The sequence below is a fragment of the Pleurodeles waltl genome, chromosome 3_1, assembly GCF_031143425.1.
Source record: "Pleurodeles waltl isolate 20211129_DDA chromosome 3_1, aPleWal1.hap1.20221129, whole genome shotgun sequence".
Lineage (NCBI taxonomy): Eukaryota > Metazoa > Chordata > Amphibia > Caudata > Salamandridae > Pleurodeles > Pleurodeles waltl.
This window is the reverse complement of record NC_090440.1, coordinates 1,864,143,285-1,864,164,159: the sequence shown is the minus strand read 5'-3', so window position 1 is coordinate 1,864,164,159 and position 20,875 is coordinate 1,864,143,285. Positions and strand designations below refer to the sequence as shown.

The 20,875-nt window shown below is 42.2% G+C and overlaps 1 protein-coding gene across 1 annotated transcript in view; it reads right to left on the bottom strand.

Annotated features, from left to right (window-relative positions):
- Nucleotides 1-20,875, bottom strand: part of IDH1 (isocitrate dehydrogenase (NADP(+)) 1) — a 197,977-nt gene that overhangs the window by 68,495 nt on the left and 108,607 nt on the right. Inside the window, exons 3-4 of the mRNA XM_069225945.1 lie at nt 18,684-18,975; nt 8,572-8,677 (exon numbers count right to left, since the gene is read on the bottom strand). Of these exons, the coding sequence (XP_069082046.1) occupies nt 8,572-8,677; nt 18,684-18,975 (398 nt within the window). The remainder of the gene's footprint in view (nt 1-8,571; nt 8,678-18,683; nt 18,976-20,875) is intronic.

The following is a 20,875-nucleotide window of genomic DNA, read 5'->3' as shown; positions in this document are numbered from 1 at the left end:
AAATACCATATTCCTGTAGAAAAGAACAACCATCCTCTCTGTCAGCGAGACGACAGTGGACAGCTCTCAGCTCTGTTCATTCCCATTGCCCCATAAATTATGTAAAGAACTGGTCAGAGCATTAAACTCCATGCTACAACCGTTGTACATCTAGCAGTGCTGTTCATTCAGAATGCACCATAAATTATGGAAAGAACAGGGCCAAGCATTAAGTTCCATAGTACAAACCCTGTATATCTCTTAGTGCCGTTCCTAATGCCCCATACATAATTTAACAACTGCACCAGGGATCGAACTCCATACTATGCATCGGAAAGCAAACAAGGATATCACTAAAACAGTTAACCTTGCAAACATTGGAGAGGCTTCAGAGCACCAGGTATGAATAATAATTACCCAGTGACACAACAGCAGCATGTGTCTGACTGGATAGACACTTCCAACTGTTCCACATCTAGAGGCTTTGCCGCAGGAAGACTTTGATACAGGCGTACTGCTGGCGTATGAAATCGTTTGCAGAATTCAAGATCTTGAACAGTTCACAACCCTATGATAGTTCTAGAGGAGGGTAAACAGAGCTGTTGGAATCACCCATCCATTTTTATGTGATGCAAGTATATTTGCTATAACATAAGTCGTGCCGCGCACCTAAAGAAACTGAGGGAGGATATACACATTTTTATTTATTTAGTAACTCCAAAACTATAGAATACAGTTACACCAAATAACAAAACGAAATTTTTTTGGACCAATATCTAGCTCTCTGCCAAATCTGGTGTAAATGCGTTCAGCAGTCTGGGCGGTAGTCGTGTACAAAAATTCTAAATCCCCATAGACTTTGCATGGGGAAATGTTTTGGGACCACCCCTTTTTCTCCGCCATCCGCTTGACGAATCACCCCGAAACCTTACACACACCAGCTATAGTGAGTGGCAAAATTATTTTTTAAAATGTTGTGAAGATTCATAAAACAGCACAAAAGTTATTAGCAAAACAAAAAAACCTTCTTCTGTGGGAAAAGTTGGTGCTAGCTATAACTACCTAATGGCTACCGCCAGTAGGTTATATGTATATGGCCGTCTTTCCCTCACTAAATGGTGATTATGCTGAATAATAAAGACAAATTTTCAACACCTTGATTGCGTGCAGCTTCCTTCTCCACGCCCTGGTTGGGAGAAGTATAGATATGTATATATTTAACAAAGTGTCAGTATCTCTAGTTATAGTTGGGGTGATTTTTCAGGTTTGTGTCCCTTTTATAACTTTGCACCCCTTTGACGAATGTGTGTGAACCTTTGCAGACCAACTACTCCAGTTTCATTTTTGAAGGACTGAAAGTTTTGCTCCTTCTGGTCAAGAAAGATAGACACTTCCTTGTTATACAATTATTTAAAATCATTACAATAAACATACCTTCATAAAAAAATTTTAAAAAATGTTTGAGCACTATAAGATAATATTTACCTAACCCACTTAATTGTGATGAAAAATAGCTTAAAAAATGCTTGTTGATTAAAAGCAAAAATTTAAAATAGGAAAGTCTAAAGTGCAACATTTCTGCCGCTAATAGGATATTCAACTGATCTCAGGCTAAACTCCAGGACCTTCAGGGATCCCCAATGCAAGTAAAAGTCTAATCAAAGGTGCAGGATATAATGTCTGACTCTTTTGGTGAAAGGGACCAGACTGCTCTCAACAACTTTATAAATCTAGCCGTCAACTGTAAACACTCACTTTTCACACATGCTTCCATGACTGCGTTACAAGTGTGAATGTGTACAGTGCGCCATACTGGTCGGAGCCGAAATACTCTGATGGGGCAGCTTCTTGCATATACACAGGATATGAATGAATGATTCCTTCTTCCTTGCAAAAAATCTAAAATGCCTGTCCTTGGCTTCAAGATGTTACCAACCATACCTATATGTTTTTAATGTAATTAGCCCCAATCTCATTAACTCCAGTTTAAGGACCATATTGAATGGCAAGGAGAAGTAAATAGGCACAGTCCCTGTCTTGTAAAGAGTGGCTGCCCAACTGCCATGAGCAAGATTCTTGATCGCCTTACAATCCTGCTTCCGGGAGATTAGCTTTGCTTGCTTAATCATTAGTCTGCAGACTGTTGGCCCTGGGAGGCCACTTGCCCAATCTCCTTGGCCTCAAGGGTGTCCAGTGCTTGTCTAATACACTTGTGCCAATTAGTTAGATTTTTTTTTAAATTGTTTCACAGGTTTTACTTTTTAATGTGTCTTATTTTGCCTGTGTGGCTTTCACACAGTATGTTAAAAATGTGGTTTTCAGAGACCAGTGCTGAGAAATCAGGCCAAACTCTTGACGAATTTGTGTACGTGCTGTGCAATTTGGTAGAGAGAATACTCTGCGGTAACAGATTGATTGTGTCCTGTCAAGCCAATTAGCCAATTGCTGACTATATATAATTGCGCCACATGTTATTGTTGGAAGTAGTTTACAGCCCATCACTTCTAGCAGGGGTCTTAAGTCAGGGATCGTTAGTGACTTTCTAAGTTTATAGAAAGCCCACTCCAATGAGTTTGTGGCTGCTTGCTGGGCCTGGATATGAGTTGAAGTGCGACCCCTGTGGTCCAGATAAACCCCAAAATACCTGTAGGCTTCCACTACTTCCACAGGGCTCCCCTCAATAAACCAAGCCCCAGACTTATTCAATTTTGATGAGACTACCATGACTTTTGTTTCTGTGACATTTATTTCCATGCTGTTTTTCTGGCAATAAGCCTCAAGTGCATTGAAAAAACGCTGAAGCCCGATAGGCGTCTGGACTAGGAGCACCGTACCACCTGCATTTTGTAGCAATTTTATTCTGGTGCCTCCCATTTTTGGTGGGTGGGGGGCGGGGGGGGGGGGGGGAAGGGGGAGGGGGGGGGAAGGGGGAGGGGGGGGGAACACCCGCACCCTCTCTAGATCGATTGGCAGGTCCTCTAAGTACAGGTTAAATTACAATGGTGCCAATATGCATCCTTGTTTTAGGCCCCTACCAGTCAATATTTTTGATGTGGTGGTCCATCTAGTGCTGATCTTTATTTTTACCCATGTGTCTCTGTAAAGTGCGATAATGGCATTCAATAGATTAGTTGGAATTGCCCAGGCCTTCAGTTTTTCCCCAGAGCCTCGATCTCAAGACACTATCGAAGGCCGTTTGGAAGTCAATAAAACCTGCATATAGAGACTTTGCCTTCGTGGCCATGGTTTCTTAGCTCAAATGAGCCAAACAGAATAGGTGTCCTCAATATGGCTTCTCCTTTTTAAGCCAGTTTGGGTAGACTAATTATATTTATACTTTAAGCCCAAATTTGAAGCTCTGAGTTTTAAACGCTAGCAAAGTGCTTCCCTTCTGTGCCCAGGAGTACCATTAGCCTATAATTCGCAGGGGATGACCTGGGTCCCTTTAAAAATATTGGTACCAGTAGTGAGCCCCTCCATGACTCTGGAATGGCTTACCCCAGCAAGTACTGTTGAAAAAGGTGAGCCGTAACTGAGGCCCATTTAATTGGAGCCCATTTATATACTTAAGCCAGGATGCCATTTAGACCATGAGCACCCCCTAGGCACATTGCTTTAACTGCCTTCATTACTTGTGCCAAGCTGATTGTTGTCAAATCCCTGTCCACAAGCATTGATGGTCTTGAAGATTGTGGATTAAAATGTATCAGCCTTCCTCCCACAAGAGATGTATGTGCTCTGGGGATGGTGAGTGAGTCCCTGTTTGGTTGCAGCAGAGGAAGTTCTAGAAGTGGATGGCTTGCCTCTTCTTCTATTATTGGACCCTCTGTATGAGCCTCAAAAGGAACCTCTTGAATAGAATTGTAAGGTCTGCTTCTTTTGTGAAGTGGATGCTGAATCTGGGGCTGCTTGGTTGAAGTCACCTCTGAATTGTAGTCTGCGTAAGGTACCTCTAGCAGGTGTAGTGTATAATGCCCTCATTGCCTTGGTTGTTTCGGAATCTTTCTTTAACTTTTCTATGGTTGTGTCCACTTCTGGCCCAAACAGATGCTCTTTGTTGAATGGCATGTTTAAAACTCCCTCTTGAATTTCAGGTTTGAAGCTTCAACATCTGAGCCATGCATTTCTTCTAATAACTATGCTGGTATGTATGCCCCTATCTGCAGTGTCAGCTGCACCTGTAGGGCATCTAACGGCATTATTTGAAATTGTTTGTCCCTCCTTAACTATCTGTTGTCCACGCTTCTGGTGCTCTGGTGGAAGGTATTGGAGCAACTCTACCATCTCGTCCCGGTGGGCCCTGCCATACCTAGATTGAGAGTTGGCCTTTCTCCAGTTGTTCACTGCTTGTGAGGCAACCCATTTCCCTATAGCATCTAGCCTTTTGCTCTCCTTATCTGGAAGGGGCATCCCTTGTTGACTGTCTGTTAGACCTTTTTCTTGCTGCCCCAACCACTGTGGCGTCTGGTGGTAACTGAGTTCTTAGGAAGACTGGATCTGATGGAGCTGGTTTACATTTTTTTAATCAACTCTAGGACTGATAAACCGGACCTTCACTGGTTCTTTAAAAATATTTGTTGAGTGTTTGAGCCTCCCATGTAGCATTGGGAGAGATTGATACTCTTTATGAGTGGTTGTGAGAGTATTAAAGAGAAAATCATCCTCTATGGAGTCAGTGTGCATCTGCACATTATGGTATGCAGCTGCTCTCACTATGACCTGATTGCATGCTGTAGTGCCTTCTGGAGGAAAAGGTCTAGCAGGGTATAAATATGGTTCAATGAATGTAATGGTGTCAGGGACATATAGATCTCCTGGATCTGCGTCCTTTTGAATGTCACTGAAATCATCCCTGTGTGGTGATGCTGACAATGTCTGTGGAGCGATGTGCATCTGGTATGTGGGTGATGGTGGTGTGGAGGGAAGAGGAAGAGGAGAATGTGGTGGCAAAGGTTGTTTCTGCACCCTCTTTTCTTGCTCCTTGTCCTTTGAAACCTATGTTGGTGGAGGTCCAGCATCTAAAGTCTCTCGAAAGGATAATATTCTTTTTATTGTCACTGGACGAGAGGCAATTATCCTTCCTGTGCCCTTTTGTATTTGTAATTTGCGATGTCGAGCGTTCATAACCTCTAGGAATTAGCTGTATGTATGAGGTTTCTTGTGTGGGAGTAGACTTGACGTTTTTGATTCCGAAGTCTTAGGTGCTGAGTGTTTTACTTGGACCGAAATTATCAGCTCCAAAACAGATGAAATGTTTTTTCAGTTCTGAAATATTTGGCTGTAATTTTCGCCTCGATACCGAAACAGCTGGGCTAGTCTGTTTTGCTGGTGCCGAAAGCACTTTGGTCTTGATTCTCAGTCCCGAACCCGAAGATTGGTCATCCGCACTTGTTTTTCGGATCTGACCATGGCCCGAAGGCAGTGGAGGACCGACGACCAGTGCTGGAGACTTTTTTAATGTCGCTGGGTGGTGTGACGGGGCAGGTGTATACCTCCGCTTGAGGTATAGGGTGAGTGTCTGCATTGGAGTTGTGGTTGGAGTCTAAGTCTCTAATTGAAAGCACCATACTCTTTTCTTCCTCCTTTTGCGCATGTTGCTCACCATAAATCTCTGGTGCGTCCTCTGTAGACTTGGATGCATTTGTCAGTCGAACTGCTCTTCGCTCCTGGAGAGTCTTCTTCGGTCTAAACGACCTGCAGGTGTCACAAGTAGCCTCTCGATGGTCAGGAGATAAGCAGAGATTGCACACCAAATGCTGGCCACTGTATGGGAGCTTGGCGTGACACCGAGGACAGAATCGAAACGGAGTCTGTTCCATCAGCCCGACATTGAAGAGGGCCCTAAAAGGGCAAGGCCCCTTTTAAAGCCGTAACAAATCGACCCCAACGGCTATAATTGGATCGAATACAGATAGAAACACGATCAAAACAATACCAACAGTATTATAGAAAGTTAGACAAAGTTCAGAAGGCCCGAACTGTGATCCACTAGAGCGAGAGAAAACACGTCCCAACCAGACAGCGGAGAGAAAACAATCTAACAAAGGACTCGATGCCCATGTGCAGTATTACCGAGAGGAGAAGTCACTCGATCTCGTGACTCGAAAACCTTCTTCAAAGAAAAACAACTTGTGACACTACGAGCCCAACACTAGATGGCAGACTTATGCACACAGTATGTGTATCTACAGCTAAACATGCCATCAAACATATCATTCTAAGACTCTTAAGCATGAACGTGTTACTGTCCATACTGTGTTCAGAAGAGCAGAGATGACAGGATTCCGTGGCCCTAACTAAGGTTATATAAGAACTGTAACATGAACCATACATTGATTGCTCAAAGTGTGGTACCCCCACACCCTTGTCCCAGATTACAATTATTTTTATCATATGTAATATACATAAAGCAGACTTGTCAGTTTTTGTGAATTAGCGTACATAATTTTATGACCATGAGTAGATCTATATGCCCAAACCCATGAGACTAGAGACGCCTACTGGCAAAGTGATCTGCGAAGAATAAGCAACACAGATAAAGGATGCAGTGGGTTGGCAAATTGTTAAAATGATGAATTCCTAAACTACATGCCAATTTAATTGTACATTTGAATAATGATATTTAGACCATGCTTGTGCTTGCTAATAAGCTCTGCTCTTCTTTTTTTGAAAACCCTAATAAAGAAATGTCACCAAAAACAAAGGCTCCTTTAGTAGTTATTTCATTACCAATTTATCAATAGAATGAACTTTGTAATAACTATTAAAGAAAAGATACTTTAGAAAATTACCTTTTTCTTGCCTAAGGCCTCTGGGGGCTCATCTACATGACCTCCAACTGTCACCTGGGAGCTGAATAGGGTGTAAAAATTGATCCTCGAGCAGGACAAAGGCCTTTGGTGTGGAAAGATGTGTCTGTTCCTCTGGCAAGATAACCGTTTGGACTGTACCCAGGAATCTGATTAACTTCAAAGAGGCCTACCCTGTCAAAGGAAAATGTTAGCAGGCACCTGGACAGGGACCTTCTTTGTTTTGCCAGTCAGACGGGCACCAAATCCCAGTAGGGGAGGAGCTGTCCCCAGAAATGGTTTAAGTGAACATAGAGGAGTTGTTGCTCATTACACTGATCACACCTCCAGAATGGTAACACAGACTATGCACAAGGGTAGAAGGGTTCACTACCTTGGATTTTGGCAGATAGGTACTGTGGGATTGTTTGGAGTAGGGTACGCAGGCTTTGCTGTAAAAGTGGGTAGGGTTATCCCTAATAACTTTTTCCCCACTGGTTAGGGAGGAGCAAGGAGCCACCATCACCCACATGCTAATGTCAGGCATAAATATGGCAACACTAGGTACCCTCTTCCAAATACTAGTGGATCTGCTGTTGAGATATGTGAGGGGATCTGAAAGGCTGGACCTGCTCCAACATGTACCCAAGACAAGGAAGAAGGCACCAGGGGTAAGTTGGTTGACCTCCTGTTAAGTTACAGGGAGGGACACAATAAGCTCAATGAAGCCCCTTTTTCAGAAGAAACCAGCCGACCAGTTTCAAACTGGACTTGCCCTGGACCCTACTGGTGGCTTCTACTGGAGTGAGTTGTGACCTCCAAATGCTCGTCCTGGGATCCTTGCCAATGTCAAAATGTATTCCTCATAATTTCCTGAAAAAAGCTGTAATGTAGATGATTGGGACAAACCTGCATGTGAGAGAGGTTGTGAGCTTCACTCCCAATTGTGCAAGAAATGTTTCTAAGCACAACAGTGCACAAAATATTTCTTAAAACGGTCATAAAGACAGGTATCTTCAGAAGTGATCACCCTCGCATTGGAAGGTTTGTCAGTCTAGTGCATAGCCTAAACTCTCTAAAATTCAGAAAGGACCGAATGTTCAGTGATGGAATATGAGGGTTTCATAAGTAAAAGTGTCTGCCAGTGATGTGGTAATAGAGAAAGACCTTATCTTGCATGCCAGCACCAGATAGCAAGCTAATGACCATGGAATAACTCAGCCAGTTACAAATCGAATATACTGCATCTGTTAACCAGTGATTGATGGCAGGCACAACCACACACAATAAATGTTCACCTGATTTACTCTAGTAAAATGTGACCTTACTGCTGATTGAGCAGTTATCGTTCCGTTCTTTGTACGTGTAAATCTGTGAAGTTACTAACAGAGTGAGAACATGGATGTATTCATGCTTGTACAACACTGATTTCTCTCAGACTCACTTTAAACCATCAGATAGCACCTGAGCAATAACTGATATCTGATCACCAACAGAAGCAGTGATCACTATTGTTTTACTGTTATAAACCAAAAGAAAACGCAGATAGCTTTGCAGGGTGTTGCTTTGCAGGCATTTTAAAGGAGAGTTGTTACTGTAACCAGAAAGCACAGTTTTGCTATGAATGTAGTAAGAATTCAAGGTTTTCTTATTAATTGAAATCTGTAATCCAAAAGACGCAACAATAAAGTATCATTTCTGAAAATATTTCATGGCTAGTACATCATTCTAATTATGGGTTCTGAACCGCATCTCTTTGGGCACTATTAACAGCCAAACATGTGATTCGTAATGCGCAACTTACCTTCAAAGTTATGGACTACATACGTCACTGGTGCGCTGCCATCTTTTGGGGTGTATGTGAGCTCCACTTTACCAGGACCTGGGACAACGAAGTCAGTTGCTCTATACTGCAAAGAGAAAAAAGAACAAGCATTTGCAATGCAATGGGTCTCATGTTTGCTCGAGTTAGAGCTATCAGAGTTGTAAATTCCTAACTAACTTTTCTTGCCACATAAATTGAAAATGAAAAGTAAAATAGTTAACATAAGCAAACCAATTCAAAGCGCCATGGCCAGCGTGAGAGCAAAGGAGACACACAAAAGGGAAAAGAAGTTTGCTAGCGGTCAAACGTTTCAGCAATTGTGCAATTATCCATGTTACGGGGGTCGATGGCCAAGATGTTAACAAAACTGCCCCACGGAGCGACAAACCTAAAGCTGATTGATGATAACAAAGGATTTTAGAAAGGCAAGCCCCAAGAACATGTGACAGTGATGGGTGTGCGGTGGGCGTGGTTAAAAGCCCACAGATAGATTACAACACGTCAGAGCGCTTGCGCCAGACTTAAAAATCGATGCAGAAATTGAATGTGTGAAACAGCATGTAAATTAACAGGTAACGGAAACCTCAAAAGCAGCCCAGGGCTCTGGCGGGAAATGCAAGACGTAGGACACCAGTCTGGAACCAATCTACGAGCTGACCTGGATTAAAAAACATCAGACATGCTGCGTGGGTCTCAGATGAAAACATATATCTTCCTTTGAAACTTTGATGCTGCTATAGAACATAAATTTATGGAAATATGCAAGTTTGTTTATGAGGGACTGCAATTATTATAGCAAGCAAGATGATGTTAACATTTGTGTGATCTGCAGTTCAAAAGTCCAGAGGTCGAGAAAGTGAGGCTTATTAAAACTGGTAATAATGCTACTTATTATTGCATGTTCAAAGGAGCGGCCATTGGCATTAGAATAAAAACCTCACTTAGACCACTACACCCTCCTCCCCTCTTCGCTCCGAAATCCGGTAAAGTCTAAAAGGACCTTGCCCTTATCTCCAGAGAGGACCCCACAAAGAGTGTATCATCCACCACAAGGTCTAAAAGATGCAGCCTCTCCTCCCCTTCTGAGGGGTGAAGTGAAACAAAGAAAGTGGGAAGAGTTATCACCTGCCTAAAGTGGAAAGTTGTTACTACCTTTGGCAGGAATGCAGCTCATGTTCTTGGCACTAGCATGTCTGGGAAGAACGTTGTTTAAGACAACTGGACCAAAAGGGTCTGCAGCTCACTCACAGGATAAAACAACATAATTGCAACCCGAAAAACTGTTTTTCTAACTAAGAGATGTAGAGGACAGCTATGTATTGGATCTAATTGGATACACAATAGAAAAGATACAACCAAATTCAAGTCCCCCTGGCATTACAAAGGGCTTTTGTGTAAGCCTTTGAGAAATCTCATCACAACAGGTGATTTAAAACAAGGTAGCTGATCGAGCAAGTTAAAAAAAAGCTGAAATAGCCAACAAATAGCCTTAACAGCAGTTAAATCTCATGGTTGTTGCACCAAGTCACAAACTTGTCCCAGCACACGGAGACATTATGTAGCTGTATGACTGGCAGCCAAAATCACATCAACAATTTCAGGAGGAAGATCAAAGGAGACTAGCTGTCACTGCTCAATCTCCAGGTGCAGGACCCTGTCCTGTTGCTGCAACATTAGATCCTCCCAAAGGTGGAGCTATATCAGAGGACTGATACTCATGCCCAGGGGTTCTGGATACTCCCGCTTGATTTGGGCTTCTTAGGTCTTGATCTTTTTAGGAACCCGAGCCAAGAAGGGTAGATGCAGAAAGACATACAAGAGTCCAGAGCTCCACTCTAAGTGGTGAGAGAACCTTTTTGGGAACTTTAGCGTGCAAAAATGCTTACACTGTATGTTCTTGGGGGTGGAGAAGAGTTCAAGCCAGATTTCTCCTCATGGCTAGAAAATGCTCTGCCCAGGCTGGATGTAGCTGCCATTTGTGATTCACTAGGCATCGGCAACTGAAATGTCTGATTTCTGCCTCATGTATGTCAAAAAGGGACCTCGGGAGAGAGGAGGACTGAGCTCAACATTGTACCGGATGCTCTGAACATTATCTTGGGGTATCTTGGCCACGGTCACAAAATGAATGTGCAGACTGGCGTGCCAGCTACGTGGTGTGGCATTATGGCAGTACAGCACATCCCTAGCATAGCCACAAAAGGGGAAAATTGTCTAGTATAGCTGACGTCCCTAGGGAAGGCACTGTTGCGCGACTCTCAAAAATATTCCACGGCAGAGTTGACATTTTCACAAAAAAAGCGAGAGCCATCAAATGACATGTCCATCAAAGATGCCTATAAAACCCCAGAGAAGCCTGCAGAATAAATCCAGGTGTGGCCCTGAAGCACCACACTCATGCCCACAGCCCTACCCAAACAGTCCGTTGTGTAGAAGCCAGACTGCACCACAAATTTTGCTGCTTCCTGGCCTACCTGTATGGTTTGTGCTTAAGATGCCCGTAGGTCCTCTGGAACTGTCCAAGGGATTTGAACAACTGCATTCCATAAGGCATCACTGTAGTGACCTAAAAGGCAGTTAGCATTAACTTAGTGGAATGGAAGAGAAGAAGAAGAAAACATGCTCTGACAAACGTCTTCATGGCTTAGGCCCGTGATTAGAAGGATTTGTGAGAAAGGTGTTAGGGTTGAATCTACTGGTGGACTCCTGGACCCCCAAGCTCCCAGGCGTAGCGTGTTGCATCAAAAATTCAGGATCAGTCAGTGCTGGTCTGCAGCGATTAAATATCTGTCTATTAACAGGGACTGCCAGAACATTGCTTTGCCCACTTGCCTACGAGGGTATCTATTATGGCATAATTAAATGGTAGCAGAGGTTTGGTAAGAGCATGGCCAGGCTGGAGTATCTATGTCAAGATGTTAGTTTTGACCTCAAGCATAGATAGCTGCATGTCAAGGACCTCTGCAGCCTGGTTCATGATCATCGCAAAAGAAGCACTCCCCTCAGTTGCAGGACCAGATAGAGAAACTAGCCCAGTATCTGGGAAAGTGCCCAGACCACTGTTATCCTGTAGTTCACCATACCAACTGTCATCAGATGAGTGTGAATTTGTCCCCTTAATTGTAGTCATTATTATAGGAATCTGATACAAAAAGCTGATGTAAGTTATCAGCTGCACCACCTGGCAAGAGCAAGGTATCGGAGTCTGAAGGGTTGGTTATAGGCTGAACTCTCATACCATTGCCGCACTGCTTTAACTGGGGCTGATTCAAAGACAGTATGATGTTGTGAACTTCCATAGGTATGTGGTATTCTTCCAGAACCCATGAGAAAGGGATCAGCGCAGAGAGTGGTACCGGAACAAAAGTCAGCACCAAAAGAGATGTGGAACCCAATGCAGGCTCAAGAGGCACAGATAGCACCAAAGGTGAGCCTGATGCAGGATCTAAACTGGACACCTCTGCGAATCTTTGGGGCCCAAAGGTGCACCACAGGGAGCCAAAAGTATGCCAAATATAAGCAGCATGAGAGGCCTCTGTTTGCTGCATCATTGCCAATAGATCCAAAACCTCGGGTTGCACCAGGACCAAACTCTGAATCAGCTCCTCAGGAGTGAGACAGAGAGACACATTAATCGCCTTGCATAGTCGCTGGAGTTCAAAAGTGGTGCTTTATTTCTTATGCTTCTTTTTAGACTTACACAAAGACTTTGATTGCAATGAGGACCAGATATGGAAATGACTTTGGGAGCTAGAATGATACCTTCCCTTTGACCAGTCACGGCACATCTTCCAAAGGTTCGTGATGTAGAACCTTGCAATCCCATATGGCCAATGAGTTCATCTAGCAAAGTCATCGCAGGCCCTGAATTTGTGCTCCAACCTCAGGCACCACAGACATATGTCATGGGAATTTATCAGAGATGTTTGTTTGTGAAAGTCCCTATAAGATTTAAACACTGTTGTTTTGGGAGATGACATATTGTCCAGCATGAGTAAGCTACCGCTCCACGTCTGAAGGCACGGAAAGAGATGAACTGACATCAGCACGCCTGGGAGGCCCTTATATGCAGCCCAACTCGTCACTTCCTGAGTAGAACAATGTTGGTGCGGAGCTGCACGATGAAACCTACTGCTGTGCGGGAGTACTGCTTTTGAGTTTCTGGAACCAATGAGACACCTGGAGGAATATTCACAAAGTAAGGAAACTGTGATTAAAGTTTCAAACAGACTATTAATTCTTGTAATCCTGTGGCCAGTCTTGCAGGCCCAGCAGAACCACTGACTGCTCCTCCATGTTGTAGAACTCTCATCAAAGATTTGTGGTATGTGCGTAACATACAACTTCCATAAAAATATATGTTGTAAAATATATTGCTCCTCACACAATTGCCAATAGCTTTCTATCTCAATGACTGAATAGTTCCTGTCAGCTAAGGTAACTGAGCAAGTGGCAATGATCACTGGATTATGTACACCTTTGTTTATTTCTGATACAATAACACCTATTCCCAGGCCACTAGCATTCCCAGTCAAGACCATCTTCCTATGAAAATCAAAAGAAATCTAGATTCCTGCTTTGACAATTTCTTCCTTAACAGATTCAAAATACTCATTCTACTTTCCACCCAGTAAAATGATGCATCTTTGTGCAACAAGGCTCTCATATACTGTCTAAGCAAACCTTTTGACAAAGTATGGATACTATTCAACCAGGCCCAAAAATTAATTAGCTGTTCTGTGTTCTCATACCTAGGCACTTGCCTTATCACCTTTGATATATCCAATGTTGGCCTTACAATCCTCGGCCGAGATTTACATTTTTTTTGAGGACTTTACATTTTCTTTTGAATATACACACCAACATTGTCTAAAGGCTATATTACATTCCTGTATCCTCTTCCAAAATATAATATTATAAAAATAATAATAAATGTGATTAATCATTGAATAAAGCAGACATCATCTGCAATAACACTCAAACCTGAGGAAAGAGCAACAGATAAGTGATTAACTTGGAACACACCCTCAATAGTTAGAAAGGCTGTCAAGATCTTTGAATCATCATGTAACTTGATGTCGTAGTACACACTTTTCAGATCCATCTCCGAAAATATGTTTGCCCTTTTCAGTAACAAAACCATTTTGTTACTATTTGGAAGGGGGAACCGGTCAATTGTAATATGATTATTAAGGTTCAGGAGATCCACAAAGAGTCTCAACCTCTTGTTGGTTCAACAAGATAGCAGAATGATCTCCTGCACACTTCATGCAGGGGTGTGCTTGGCTACTCACGGTTAGAGGACCTGTGATGACACACATCTGGTACACGCACTAAGCTCCTTGAATCAGCTAACACTTTGAGCAACAATGGCAGGTAGCCCCAACTAGATTGTTATGTCTGTTAATGTCAGGCGCACATACTGGTCTATGAGCCATCACAGTGGCCCTCAAACTCTTTCACGTGCATGCCTGGCTGTGCCCATTCTCCACCAGCTCAGTTCTGCACATAGGTGCAGTAAGCCTTTGCCAGGCTCCACGAGTCACTGCACCAACAGTTGGAGACTTGCTCAAAAGCCAGCAACACTACGACATTAGAAGTTTGATACTTGCAGACATCTCAAGGTTTTTCAGTTTCATCTGAACAGGATTAATGATCTTACAGTGGAATTTACTTTTGGCTACATTAATGCATCCAAATTCTTAAAGATAAGGTTGCATTTTGTTTCAGAATTCGCTGCTGTTTCCCACCTGGATCAGTATGCTATCATCTGCATTAATTTAAAAATGCACACGAGGATGCAGAGATATTAGCTCCACCAGAAGCAGCATTTAGATGTCGAAGAGGTGAGGGTTAATGAAGTCACTTAGGGGACCTCATAGCAAATGATTGTGGAGGCTAAGGTGAAATGGTCCTTTTTAATCAGCTGTACACAGGGCTGCAAAATAGGTCTTGTTTGAATTGTGTAAAATCACATTGTTTCTCACATTGTTTTTAATAAGCTCCGTTGAGAAGGAAGCTATCTGGTTTTATCTGTGCACACAATGCTAGAGAGGACTCGAAACCAGTTTTGCAACCAGGTCTGCACGGGTAGTTAACACTAGTTTTCAGGCTGCATTTTATATGAGGGAGGTAGATGTCATCAATTCTTCCACTGCCCTCAAAATTGGATTCAAGAGATGATATTCTTTCCACTGTGCAAGGTTTACTACTTACCATCATCCATAGAGTAGAGAAGGATGATGCAAACAGCTCATTTAGATCCCTGTGGCTTCGGGTGCAAATAGAACAAATTGTGAGAAAGGAGAGAACACCAGGACTAATTACAAAAGCGCAAAAATGTCAAATCACTTTGAAGAAAATCCTAAGGGCGGTCAAGTTTTTACTAGCCAAGGAGGGAGAAAAGGACCCGCACCCAAAAGCTGAAGGTCTCATAACATGTTGGTGACAAAGACTGGATCAGAGAGAATTAAAGTTGCAATGAGATACAACAGAATCATCTGTTAGACATCTAATTCAACATGAGCTGCATTTGCCAGATAATTGTCTTATTACAGAGAGTTCAACAGCCAGTATAGATTTGACTCGCTATCCACCTGCCTACAGTGACACTCTAACATATAGAGCAGTAACACATTAACCCTTTAAACCTCAAACTTTAGAACTCCAAACTGTTTTTGTAGACTAGTATTCCGTGTCACATACCAATTCTTTTCCACCTTTACCTCTTATACACCTATGTCTTCATTGCACAAAAAAAAAAAAGCAAGAACCTTGGCGCACTGCATGTTACTGCCAGTATGTAAGTAGATATACAGAAGGCTCCGTAAAATAGTATATTCCACAGACTAGGAGAAGCAAGCTATGTGCCACCACCATCTTTCCAGAGACAACATTCTCATATTCTAACGAACTTTGAAAAAATATGGACATAATAAAATAGTCCATAGCACTGTTGTAACTGTCAGACTTGTTCTTTCTCCCATTTATTCATTCTCTCAATTCACCTCCACCTTCAACCTTCTGCCATTTCCAGAATAAACTATGATAAAATATAAAACAGACTATAAATCTGATTAAAATTAACATTTAACCTTAACTGAACTGAACTGATAGCAGGACAGAGGAGAAGCGAGATCATCAATCCAAGCCTATTATACCTGCGGACCAGGAACAGGTGAGATTTTAACAAGAAACATTCAAGTTCAGACCAATATAAGGCTAAGGGACAGGGGAGACAGCGAGCAGAAGCTAAGGGGGAATGGAGGAAAGAGTCAATGCAGATTTCTTATTCTCCAAACAAGTAACCAAGAGAGGGTATTCAGAGGAGGTGGGGGGGATAGGAAAAGGCAAGGGTATGGAAAGGCAGGAGAAACCAAAGGGGGTTAGAAGGAGTGAGTTCTCTTTTCTCCATGGCGATGACTTGTCACAATACTTTGAAACTACCTAGGGACTGCTCCAAGAGAGTTTCTAACACTGGAAGAACAGACAAGACTATCTGCAGATCTGAACGCACTTGCTTTGAAAATTCACTGAGAAGACTGAGATTGACTGTGATAATACCTACTGGGGGAATCTGCTCATATAATTAAGAACATCCACTAAAACCTGATTTTTTCTAAGTACCTGGACCAATTGATTTGTGTGGCACTCCTCCCATAGCTGCCAACCACAAGTAGTCATCTCAAACCACAGTGGGAGTGGAGGGTGAACCAAAGGTCACAAAGAGGGCGAGAGAGCAACAATCATCATAGACCAAGATAACCTGCAGCGATCCAGAGAATGAAGTCTACAACGGTGGAAAATCCCTGAGCTGAAGGTCTAGAATTTCATCCAGTATTAGGAGCCTAATAGGTGAAGGGGCTAAGGAACAACAGAAGAAAACAATCAGGAGATAAATTGAAGTCTGCACAATCTGCGCTGTATGAAGAACAAAAGAAGCACATCACTAGGCCTCGGCTGAACTTTAGGAAATAATTTTCAATTTTCGATGTCTGAGGAGGAGTCCAGAACATGGATAGAGCTACCTCTACATCTTTTCAGTTTAAGCTGTCTTTACAGCAGAAACGGCTCTTTGAAAGTGGGACAGAAGACGAAACCATGAATTGTCACCGGAGCGAAATCAGCAAGAGAGCATGACTGTCCCAACATGGTTACTAAGGAGATAGGGAAGTAGGGATTCTCTCCCCCGAAAATGTTTTACTAATGGGGCAAAATGGGGCATTTTCCTGCAGAATATCTTTAATAAATTGACTAACAGCAATACGTTTAACAGGGCTTTCTAATACAACCATAAACATTTTTGGAAAATTCCTGGTTTATCATTGAATCGGACATCCCCATGGGTGCAAGCATTAGGCAAGAAAGTTTGAGATCCCTCCCATTAAACCTTTGTAACCGGATTATGTGCTGTACACAACTAAATTATACTACTGAATATGCTCCTAAATCCTACATTAGCCTGCTCATTCACACTTCAGTGACAATAAATTTACAGATGTTATGGCTGGAATACTTAAAAGCCATTAAGACACAGACGAAATCCTTTACTTAAATAGTGAGGGTCGTTTTCATGGCATCTTTGAAAGTGACGCCCATGTGCGAAAGTCTCTCAAGACCATTGCTTCCAACAAGCATTGCAATTCATAGCTTGTAGCCACTCTATCCCTCATCTTTTACCTCATCTGATTTCTAACTCCTTAGCGCATGTGCATTCAGTTTCATTTGCATGCGGTCAGCAATGGCAACAATCCAAAGCTGGCAAATCCATGCAAATATTAATTCAGAGACTCAGCCATTTCTCAGAATTTTTCCTCTGGCTACCACATCTCACTCTTGAGTTAGACACCAAGTAGGGGTTGGCTGTATTTTGAGATTAAATATACAACAAATGAAACAGCTGTGACTATTTACAATTTTTACTGAAGGAGGCCTACCCATTACTTAACATCAATGGTTTCAAACTGGCTAAAATGACATGTAGGAGATTAGGTTTAGTGCATTGCTTACCGTGGAAATCGCAGATCTGGGATAAAGCCCCAGATATGCCAGTTCGCAAACAGCAGGAGATTATGGTCAAATCTTTTTTTAATGTACAACTATAAGACTAAAGTTCTGCACTTCAGTAGCAGGCCACATAAGGCACAGCAGAGTGTATGCTACCAAGTCTACCCACGACTGAGTCACAATAAATAAATGCTCATTCCATTGCTGGCTGCACACTGATCATCAGATATACGGAGGACACTTCACTTAAATTGAAGCTGGGGCAGGGTTTCTGTTTGCAGCACATCACCGGCACGTTACAGCATGGGGTGGGGTCATTTAGGCTTGCTGATCACACCCCAACCCTGTGACGAGTGGAAAAAGAGTGGCGAGCAGTCTAATATGGTACTGCCATGCTCACTGACAAACATCTTCAGTAGCAAACGGCTGATACTCAAAGCGCCTGCACTGCATTCAATTAGTGAGGAGGTCATACATAACTGTGGGAGAGTGACCCTGCAGGGTGACTGGCTTTGGGAACCAGGGCTTAGAGCAGGTAAGCCCTTACAAACCTGCAATAGCTGACACGTGCACACTAGTGCATGTGGCTATCAATACTGCTGTGACTGGGCCTCACTAAAGCACGCAGTGAGGGTCGGATTAAACTTCGTAATACAATTTCTTAAGTAAAATTACAAAAACTTGTATGATGTAGGAAACGAGATGGGAGCAGAGCCACAATACCCATATGAATGAGCTGCCACCGATATAGAAGAAAAGGGTTGAAAATACGTACAGCTCACAACATCTAATGCCTGGGTATTATGGAGAGACAGGATTATATTAAAACAATCTTGGATCACTACTTTAATCGAACAGTGAAATCAAAGGTAGGAGAGGATGTCAAGGTAGCTAAGAGGTCATTCAAAGTACCAGTAAAAAAAGGTCAATCTAATTGGGAGAACAGGGTATTCTTTTCTTCTCTGTTTTTTTTCTAAACTAGCAAGGACTAATCATTTCAAAATGAAGCAACAGAAGTTTTTACATAATATACTTAATAATAAAACAAAAATAAAATGAACAGTGAATGTGCAGTATTGTCTCACCTGGTCACCATAAGCATGACGACCAATAATGATGGGTTTGATCCAGCCCGATACCAGCCGAGGGATGTTCTTGCAGATTATGGCCTCCCTGAAGACCGTGCCCCCCAGAATGTTTCTAATTGTCCCATTGGGAGATTTCCACATCTGCTTTAGCTTGAACTCTTCCACCCTCTTCTCATCTGGTGTGATGGTTGCACATTTGATACCAACATTGTACTTCTTAATAGCTTCTGCTGCATCAACAGTAACTTGGTCATTTGTTGCGTCGCGGTTCTCCATGCCCAAGTCATAGCTTCGAAAAAACACAGAAAGGTAGAAGTTATTATTCCTTACTGCTGTTCACCAAACCAAAGAAGACACCTCTTTAAATATGGTACAGACTTCCAAGAGTTTTGCTGCTCAGCATTCTAGTGTGCGTAGTCTTTAAGAACATAAATTATATTTCTAGACTGAAGCAGAAGGGTGCACAACAGACTCAGAGATTAATTGCGTTAACCTCCAAAGCATAACAACTTTTAGTATAGCAACAGTTATACATCCATAGAGTCGTCAACAAAGCAAAGTTCAGTATTGGACAGTTACATTTGATGGCAATTTGCCACAAACAGCAAAGTATGCTGTCAGGCGTTTACTAATTAGACTTATTGTGGATAAAAAAATGTTTGCCACTATGACTTAAATCCTAGTATGTTACGTCTCCCAGACTAACGTGATTTGTCCGACATGATTTGCTTCCATTATTCTTCTGCAACTTAGTTTTATACAAGGAATCCATTACGGAAATCGCTTTGCAGCTTTTCGGTTTCTTCTGTTCAACAGGGTAATTCTAGTACTGGTGAAGCACTGTTCTTCTTACAACAGCAACTTTAATCAACAGTGCCCTAACCCCTGAAAGAATAGTCTTTTGCTATGCTTTTCGTCAACAGTACACCTCGAACAACACTTTAGCTAAATCCCCTGTTCAAAATATACCGATGCTCAATTGACCTAGAATGATATACAGAATCACAAATCAAAATCTGTTTAATGTCCTAATGCGCCAAGGAAGACAATTCTCCAAGGTAAAAGATGCATGAGGTAGAATAAAGTTTCTTCCATCTCCAAAGTTTGTTTACATTTTACGACTTAGCAAACTTAAACCATAATTATTCTCTTTGGTTTGCAGCAATCACGAGTTTGTTTGTACCACAGCATACTTTAATGCATAAAGTAAGGATTAAGAATGCCAAAATACACCAAACAATGTATAAATAAATATTTACATGGATCTTTTCACATCCATATTCATAAACAATGCATAATTCATAGCGCACCATTAGCATAGCATATTGCACATATTAGGCATTCAATGATTGAAGAGCTAAGAGAAAAGTAAAAATAAAAGGGGTGTATATTGCAGAGTGGCTGCTGCCAGTGCGTAGTTACAGTTCAGGCACACTTTCCACTGGCCCCCTTGATGGATCAGCACCAGGTTTAGCGTTCTATTAGTGTGGTCAGTTATGGTCTGGTATGAGATAGTTCGTGCAATCTCTTGCAGGAGAAAAGAAGTTACGAGGAGGGCCAACAAAAAGATGTGTTTGCCCAATGTTAGCTCACACAGGAAATTGTGCTTTCATTTTACAGCCAAAACCACAGAATGGATTTAACCCAAACTAGGCATGAATGCAGAACTGTACTCAAAAAGTGTGCTTTTGTCCGTTTGGTGTAGGTTTGTTTGAGATATTAGCATTTGAAAAAGGTGCAAAGGGAGTCTTGAAACAGTTAACACTTTTATTTATAGCTTGTCACTTGAAAAGCCATTTGGTGAAGTACGTACAACTTGGCACAAATGTGAAAATACCAAGTGTAATCAAACAGTGCTGGATACATCAAGGGGGCCCAGTTGAAAAGGGTGACCAAACAACTGATAATTTGCTAATACATTTGGCACAGTATGATTAACATGCTCAAAATTTGCCATAAACCCGGAAGCATTCGTTTTCTATTGACACACTCGTTTTGTGCCATTTCATCCATAGGGGTAGAGGAGTACAGTTAAATGGAGTCTATGAACTTTTAATTTGCTTAGAACTTTGGCACTGTTTGATAAATCTGCATCCATGTGGCAAGCAGTAAGCAAATTACTCTCTGTACTTATGTTTCAGGTTGCACGAGGATTCAATTGCGGGAGAGATGAGTTGAAAGGAGGGGGG